The following is a 9,366-nucleotide window of genomic DNA, read 5'->3' on the forward strand; positions in this document are numbered from 1 at the left end:
AGCTCTGGTCCTTACGCCACATTCACTCCAAAATCCTGTATAGGCCTCACTCAGAAGGGCAGGTAGACCACACAATACAGTAGATTATTTTTGTTACCAAATTACTCCCTTACAATTTTGTGAATAAGTTATTTTATTATTATTCATTTTTTAACATATATCTGGAAAAAGGCGTGACGACACAGGGGCATCATTATGTAGTCACACACGCTCTATTGTGCATGCACGTCTAAAATCTGACACAGTGGTATTTTTAGGTTTCACTTGCAGGGGCTTGTGCTTGTAATTAAAAAAAAATAATAATAATAACATTAGCAAAGCCAGTAGGTTTGACTTACATGAAACCTTTTGGCTTGGTAATGTTTTCTACATGTTGCCCAAAGGTTGAACTGCTGTGCTAAATGGTTTAAAAGTAAAAAAAAAATGTGCTGACACGGTTAATGCTGGCCGTGTCTTAGCGTGGTTCTTCCCTTTTTCCTTTAAGTTATGTTGCACAGCAGCTCAAGTGCTTTGCAACATGAACAAAAAGACATCGCCAGATCGAATAGGTTTCGCATATGTGAAACCTATTGGCTTTGCCAGTGCTTGTTTCACCTAGTGTTTCCAGTTATTTCTAGAGTGTGGGGTCACACTGATAAGACTGAAAGCCTCACCGAAAGCTTTCCAGCAAGATGTTCCCATAGGCTGGCAATTGTAATGGGAGCTCCATACCATTATCTATATTATATTGTTTATGGCAGTTTTGTTTCTCATGCAGTATTTGGTCACACCATCAAGTAGTTGTTGCATATCTCTGCCTTGCCTGCCTGAAAGTACCAAATCATCTCTAGACACTTATGGCATTGGAGTATTTCCTATACTAATAGCTTCTACTTACACTACCTGTATTTTTGCGGCGCAGTCATTGAGGTACAAATTGAAGAATACTGAGGTGAGGAGGCAACTCTGTTCACTGCCTAAGTTTATGTTTATATTTTTTAGGGGAATTTCACCTGGTTTCGTATATCATTTGAATTGCTGTTCCTTTGTGTAGCTCTTCACCAAGGTATTTCAAGATGATTGCTTTCAGCTTCCTCCAAATTCCGGGTGTATCGACTGCAGTCTTGGGTGTTCACTATCAAACACCTTCTGGCAATGCTTGTCTCAGCATGGATAAGAATAAGAGCTCTATAACTTGCTTTCAGATTGAGTCGGCTTCTCTCATGGACTGGCACCACCATTCTGTTTTTCAATTATGTTACATGTTTAGATGTGTCACCATATCTGTAAAGAGGTTACTGAGAATCAGGGTCCAGAATTCTACATAGTTTCTAAATGACTCATTTGAGATGAAATTGGTACCTGGTTTCTTAAGTGATTTGGAAATTATTTTATTGTCTCTCCTGTTAACCCGTCACGTAGTGTCCTTTTAACAGACTGCATGACAAAGAGGGTCTAACTGAGCATTGCAAGTGTGTGTTGACCCTTTTATTTTAATCAAAGACTTGTTGAAGAAAGTAATACTGAAGTGATCTACCTGTGAGGAAAGGGGTACGCTCACTTCTTTATTTTTTAACACTAGTTTCACAGCAACCACTGTCGAGACTTATTTGTCCATCCTCTCTCACCTGCCTACCATGTCACTGGAATGGCCCAGGCCTTCAATTTCTTCAGCTTCTCCAAGTCTTTCTTCCAGGAGCCACACTAACTTCAAAGCATCTTTGTCTTCGAGGCGTACATTTTAAACAGACTGCCTCGACCTGTGGGCTCAAATTACTTTGGCCTGAACTGCTGACCTAAACAATGCAGCTAATTTGTCAGCTTTACGTTTCCCTTTTTCTTGCAATGTGTTACAGCTGTTGCCATGTCCAATCGCTAGCATTTAATGTCCATTGCCTCAGTTGGTCACGTTTTATGTAGGAAAATTATGCTTAATTATGCTAAAAAGCTCTGTGGCCTAGGTGAAGTTTTGTCTGCCCTATTCCCATAATAGTCCATGGCAGCCTCTTTCCTTAAGTATTGTGGGTTTCTAGGCTTGCTTGATATATTTCATCCTAAGCAGATGGTTATTCTTTCAACAATTGCTTTTCTTTTCATTCTCTTGGAGAATAGGTAAATCAGCAACCTCATCACTTCATGTGATGTTGCTGATTGTTTGCCCTTAAGCTGCTGTTATTCTTTATTTGCAACCTGCATACTCGTTTGTTACTCCTTCTTTGTTCCAACCCAACGAAACACATTTGTAGTGTCCTCTAGTTACATTTTCTTATACCCCTCCCAAAAGATGCCTGTTCTTTGCTTGCCTAAAGATATTGGGGGTCTTTCCTTTTGCCCTTTTCTGCTTCATCTTTTCTCACAGATATTTCTTGGTTTACGACTTCTGTCCTCACTTTGAGGTCACTATTGTATTTCATGCACTTAATTTACCTAGCCCAATGTGATTACCTGTTGGCACTTTTCCCATATTTTGGGTCTTTTTTCCTGCAGAAGGAATATCCCTTTCAGGTTCCCTTGGTACTGAAAGTGCTAGTTGTAGGTAAGCCGACAGAGCCCTTTTGCTTCCTCAGCGTTCTAGTTATCCATAGACTTTAGACTTCAAGTCTTCTAATGCATCCCTCAGTGCTCTTCTTGAAACTTCGATATATTTGTTAATATATTTATACCATTTTATTAATAGAGTTTTCCCTATTCTTTGAGCTTATGCAGACATTTGAATTTTCTTGGATGCCCTTCCCCCCTGTGTTGTTTTGCAGCATCCTTTTTTGATGCCTATCTTAATTTTGTTAGGGTTACAAATAGTTAAAAATAATGATACCTGACTTTCTTTTTTAAACTTGAGGTGATCCAACAGCTTCTTTAGAGGTAGCGGAAGAACCACGGGGTAAGTCTTGACCTGCTACCCTTGTATACCAAAGTGGAAAAGTCAACAACTTTGTTATCTGCTGTGTTCTCGATAAATACACCAAAGCAGAAATAGGTTTAAAGGCTTAGGAACTGGAAGAGCACCAAATAGGTCCTGCCAGTACCTTAGCCACCCTTTAACTGTCGTTTTTACCTTCCCTCAAAATTCTGCCTAGAACCCCATGTCATGATTGCAATTATGATATCACGGCACAAGCACATGACCAATAAAACATAACGCACCCCTCCCCCATAAATATAGAAAGCAGAACAATTAATAAAATGTTGACAACTTTTAAAACAAATGATGAACCTTAAGCTACGGCACTTATACCATCCAAGCATTGTATGCTCTACTTTATAGATGAACAATTGATGCTTTTATTCCTTATAGTAATCTTTCATCCACACTGCACAAGAGTTTTCTAGGTTAGAAGGCGCAGCACTGTTTAATGTAATGGACCGCTCAGCTGCTTATCATCAAGTAGTATTGAGTGGAGAATCGAGACACCTAACCTCTTTCGTTACTCCTTTGGGAGATTATCATTTTATTATTATGCTGTTCGGGCTTGCATCTGCCACTGCGTGTTTTCAGAGAATGATGATGCAAGTGTTGGAAGGAATCACTCAGATTAAAGTTTTTCAGGGTGATATTTTGGTTTGATAAAAATGAAGAAGATCATGATGTCAAATTGTTTGAAGTACTAAGTAGATTGCGTGAGAAGGGACTTCCTTGCTCACAATTCACCAACATAACTTGTTCATATGCATTAAGATTGCGAATTTGTACCCAAATCTCTCTGGTGTCTCGACCCTAACAAACAATCACCTCTTTTTGCCACATATATTTTCCCACATATGTTCCTTCATTTGGAGTCAATTACATGAGAACATACCCTATTACATCAATGGTACTACCACCATAACCAATGTTGAATATCCGGCTTCATAAGTTCCATTCAATCACTTTCATGCACTTTTCCCCAATTGCGATCACCCACAAAAGTATAAGGGGAACCCGAATCTGCCTACACTGTTACTAGCTTGCCTCTAATCAATATCTCACACCCCCTTTTTCACATGACACCTCTTTAGAGATAACTTTGTCTGCAATTGAAAACACAAAGGCCCTCATTATGACTTCGGCGGTCTTGCAAAAAGACCGCCAAAGCCGCGGGCGCCCCAATACCGCCAGTTCTGGCGGTATTGGTAGCTCCCTATTTTGACATTTCCGCTGGGCCAGTGGACGGAAACACCGTTTCCGTCCACTGACCCAGCGGAAAAGTCACATCAACATTGCAGCCGGCTCATAATAGAGCCGGCGGCAATGTTGATGTGCAGCGGGTGCAGTAGCACCCGTCACACATTTCTCTGGCTGAAATTCTGGCAGTGAAATGCGCAATGGGTCTGTGCCTGGGGGCCACTGCACTGCCCATGCTAACTGCATACTTTCCAGGCAGTGTTTAGGTTCTAAAATGCAGTTCTAACATTTTTACTGACATCTCATAAATATCTCTGGGTTCCCTCTCCGCATTTCCCACAGGAATTTCATCTAAACTGTCATATATATTTGTACCCACCTCACCAAGGTTGTGTAGTAACACACCTTGTTTTCTAGAAGTAGAGAACTTCTCTCCACCAATTGCAATTAAATAAGAGTCAAAAAGCTTTTTCCATCTTACACACGGCAATGTTGGTTCACCCATATCACTCAAAAATTGTGGCGGTTGTGACATCATACCTGCGGATGTCATTTTAATTACAATATAATTACCAAACATGCTATGCTTAGATAAAACTAAAATAACAATCCCATTGTACTACACCTGTTTGTCTCGTAAATGCTACACTTCTCCTTGTTTAATTTCAGTTCAAATAACATTGCACCCAACTGCAGTTTTATTCCAGATCATCACACAATAGACTTAAGGAGATTGAAAAACGTGCATCTCAATTACTACTTTTTATCGTGTGCGCAGCACCAAATGCGCTAAAATTTCACACTTCTTTCACTTCAGTCACCAGGTGTGTGCATCACCAAATACACACCATCAGCAAGCGATGGCGTGTGAATTTTTCCATAGATAACCAATCCTTCACAATAATGTTTGCATCTTTGCATCACTGGATACACACTGACAGTACATGTGGTACAGAACGTTTCTGAAGAACCTACCACAAGTTCAGGAAAACAACATGCTTGTTCCCTTTGAACTGCACGTTTGCTGCTGCTGCTATCCTTCATTTGGAGCTGGCTCTTATTGCCGGTAACAGGAAGATCAAAGACATAAACAATGTATCACGTCACAGTATGCGTTGCACAGCCATACGCTCCTCCGTCCAAGCTTTATGACGTACACAGACAGGCACTTCCCTTGGCAGTGACAGCACTCTTGCTCCGATCCCATGATAGCGCTCACGTATCCTCACAACAATACGAGGTTCGCTGTCTTTTACTCACTGAGCAGATCCGTGCCTCGCAGTGCTCCAACTTCAATAGTAGGTAAAACGTTTCCACACTGTACATAGTGTAGATAGCTGTGGTTGAGAACAGCAACCTTCTTGAAATGTCCGAGGGGTTGGTGTTGACTCCGACATGCCTTACCACAGGCTCCACAACTCATCTTCAATTTCCTAGCGCTGCGTTCTCGATAAGTACACCAAAGCACCTTCAAGATGCCCAGAAATAGGTTTAATGGCTTAGAAACTGGAACAACACCAAATAGGTCCTGCCAATACCTCGGCTACCCTCCAACTGTCGTTTTAACCATCCCTCAACATTCTGCCTAGAACCCCATGACATGATTGCCATTATGACATCACAGCACAAGTACATGTCCAATAAAACAAAACATTAGCCAGTTGAATTGCAATAGTTCGTGAGGCCCATGGAAACCAGTGTCACTAACTGCACCCACCAGCAGCACTGCTTTGACGGGCCAGGCCCCAGAAAAAAAGGCCTCACCTGCATGATTTCAAACTGTTCTCTAATCTGCTCGCATGGCTGCACATCTCTTTACCTTAGCTCCTACTTACCAAATACCAGTACATGCACAAACGTAAGTTGTTCGTCCCCGTCTCCCTCTCCCTTTCCCTTTCCCCTCATCACCTTCCCCTTACCCCATCTCTTCTCCTCCCATTTCCTGTCATCTCCACACAACACTTCACCTCATCTCACCTTCCCTTCATTGCCTTTTGGCAGTACATGTACTGCAGAACTGTGGGAAGTGTTAGCAATGTAGGACCGAGCAGCACAAAAAAGGACAGAATTTCACAGGGTTTGACCTATTCTCTTTTTTTACACAAACAATTGCAGAGTGTTTCAGGCTAAATAAATACACGTGTATTCATTTGCAAATAAAAGATTTGGCTCAAAACGACAAACTTGTGTGGCAAATGTGCAGGCAGAATTATTTTGTTTTCTCCTACCCTCAGTTCCCTCTGAGGTACTTCAAGTCTGTGAAGAAGACCCTTAGATATTACCAGAATGGCAGCCTGGATGTACATTATTTTAGCAACATTTATGCTCCACTAAATCCTGTTTCTCTCTTCTTTAGATGCGTTCCTTGTTGCCTGCCTCTGCAGCACAGCCTGGTCTACTGTCGACTTCCAGATATCCTTGCGCAAAGCTTTACCAGACAAAAAAGAAATTCGTGTTGGCCCATCAATGTTGACATTTCTTTGCTACAAAATCTTCACGCTGACGTCATGGACTCTGAGCATTGCTCTTTTCTGTCTCCAAAATATCTTTTTTCTGCTACTGCTTGTTGTAGTTCTTTGGATTTTGAGTTTCATGTGGACTTGGAAGCAGGGAACGTCATTTTGCCGATCTACTCGCATGGAGGTTCTCTACCGAATTATTGTTGGAGTAATTCTTGTGTTTACATTTTTCAACGTAAGAGGATACAAGACAAAAATCCCAATTTTTGTTTACTATGTCTTTCGCGTTTTTATGACCGGAAGTATACTGTCTTTGTGCTGGTATTGGGACCCCTCTGTCACAAAGAAGGATTTTTTTCTTCCTGTCAGTGTTACTATAGTTATGACACTGGGGCTAGGCATTCTTTCACTGATTCTTTACTATGGAGTTTTTCATCCTAATCTTTACAAGGTACAAGAAAAATGTACAGACGTGCCTGATGGTCCAATCACTCCATCGGAAGACAGAAGCAACAGGATGCAGAACTTTCTCATGCTGTAAAGAGAGAACAGTACAGCATGGCGTCTAATACTTGTTAATTTAACTGAACATACATTGAATTTGTTTCCCCACATCATGCTTAATGTGTAAAAAGTTTGGGAATCAAATTGTTTTGGTATGGAAGGTACCACCCTCTGTCTCTGTTTGGGTGGTCCACTTCACCGATTGGTGGTGCTATCCTTATTGGATCAAGCCCTCCTGCGAGCATTTATGGTTGTGAACTTATACATTAGTGGGGTATAAATACCTTCCTCGAATAAGACTGAGCAGGTGAAGCCTGCAAGCCCACATTTGTTGTTTTAAGTGCTCTCCGAGCTGTAGGGGGAGTTCTCTATTAAGAACATTTTGAAAAAAGTGCCCATTTTTAAATTTACAGCAAATTTTTACGTAATGACCTAATGCTCTTAAGTATTACAGTACTTTTGTGCTCTGCCAGTCAGGACTTACCCTCTCCAGTGATAATAAGAGCATACCTTCTCCAAATGGTAATTGACAAATTGTTGCAAAACAGTGGATTTTTCAACAAATGATCCCTGAAAATTGACTAAGGCACTATTCGTATTAAAGGCAATTAAAACAAACTGTACAATTTTGCGTAGGCTGCCCTTTATCAAAAAGTATATAATGTCTTTTTATCTCTTCATTATTCCTGGTTTGATGAGCGGGGCTGTGAAATCAAAATATATACAAATCTCACAACGCATTTCATTGAAAGCAGTGTTAGAAACACCCTACAGGCTCATAATTCAGTGCTAATGCTCAGCTATATATAACAGACTGCATACACGGAACTTACATGCTCAGGTCACAGTTTATTTATGCGTAGTACAACGACAACATTGCATTATTCATCAGGTTACATATAATAAGATGGATTTAAACATTTCGATGTCCATTACAATGTTCTTTTTTTAGGTTTGATTGTGCTTTATTGAAGAAACTCCAGCAATACACAGTATTGTAAATGGAAAATAAGTATGCAAAAGCACTACATAAACAACAAAAGGATAATGGATTTGAACATAAAATAAGTAACAAACATAATAAACACACAGTACAGTATTTATATTATATAGTACTAGAGTAATCTGATTCAAACAAATAGCATGTTAAAAATGTTTGAGGTGACAAGAAGAAGAAAGGGGACAGAGGAAGAGGGAAGAGACGAGAGAAGAGGAAATTCTTAATACATTCTAAGAGATGCAAATATAAACAAGAGCAGCCAAATATTCTGTAAGAAAACTATGGGGGGGTTGAAAGTAGTATTGGTAAATGAAGGTATGACATCTTGTCTGGATAAGTAGGACGTGAGTGGCAACAGTAACACGTCTCTTTTAATCATCAGATGTGTAGTATTGGATTTAGTTCAATGCATTCTATGGTTGTGACAAAGCATTTCCACCGGGCGACAAATGGAATTTTGGTGGTATCCTTCCAATTCTGAGTGATAATTTGCAATGCAACTGCAATAAGTAAAGTCAACACATTTTCCATATGTAACTTGAGAGTGCCTTACGGAAACTAAGCCCCCTAACAAAAAAGTGTATGTTATCAAAAGGTATATCAGTAGAGAAGAATTTTGTTTATTTTATCCCAAACTTGTAACCAATATGCTTTAACATGAGGACATTCAATAAATGTGTAGAAAGTGACTATTGCCCCGAAGACATGACCTGCACGTGTTATTGTTGGAGAGTTGGAAATAATTAAGAGAAGTATGGGACTGTTGAAAAAAACAACATAATGTTTTCGTTGTACTAGGCGAATGAGATGTAGAATGAATCTTAGAGCATATATTTCTCCAGATATGGGGGGAGATAGCTTGGTGAAGGTAATTATTTCATTGTAATTCAACAGTAGACTTTGGCCTGTCAGTGGGGGCATTATTTAGAGTTTTGTAAATGCTCTTAGTTCTGAGCAGAAATTAAGAACAGAAAATGAGGTTTGTATGTTGGAATATAAGAGTGGGGATTCACCTTGAGGTGTTCGTTTTGGGTGGCACAGTGAGAAGAAATTCTGAACTTTTGTTGAATATCATAACATTTGAGAGTGGCCCCATCGGAGAATATATGACCTATGGATATAATCCCTTTGGGCCTCCAGTCCTTTTTTGAGGGAATTCAGTTATTTAATGTTATGTTTTTATTGTGCCATAAAGTAGTATATTCAAAATCTTCCTTGGGGGAGTTGGTGTGAGTGAGAAGGAGGGTGGTCAAGGAAACAGAGTGAGTGAGCATCATTGAGAGGAATGATTAGGAGGTTGTTATATGTAAACTATGTACAGA

At 40.0% G+C, this 9,366-nt stretch overlaps 1 protein-coding gene across 2 annotated transcripts in view; it reads left to right on the forward strand.

Moving 5' to 3' along the window:
• XKR9 (XK related 9) overlaps nucleotides 1-8,736 on the forward strand; it is a 240,102-nt gene extending 231,366 nt beyond the window's left edge. For both annotated transcript variants that reach the window (XM_069220327.1, XM_069220328.1), the window contains one exon: nucleotides 6,438-8,736. In XM_069220327.1, the coding sequence (XP_069076428.1) occupies nucleotides 6,438-7,081 (644 nt within the window). In that variant the 3' untranslated portion in view covers nucleotides 7,082-8,736. The remainder of the gene's footprint in view (nucleotides 1-6,437) is intronic.
• The last annotated feature ends 630 nt before the right edge of the window (nucleotides 8,737-9,366 follow it).

Source organism: Pleurodeles waltl, chromosome 2_2 (assembly GCF_031143425.1).
Source record: "Pleurodeles waltl isolate 20211129_DDA chromosome 2_2, aPleWal1.hap1.20221129, whole genome shotgun sequence".
Taxonomy (NCBI): domain Eukaryota; kingdom Metazoa; phylum Chordata; class Amphibia; order Caudata; family Salamandridae; genus Pleurodeles; species Pleurodeles waltl.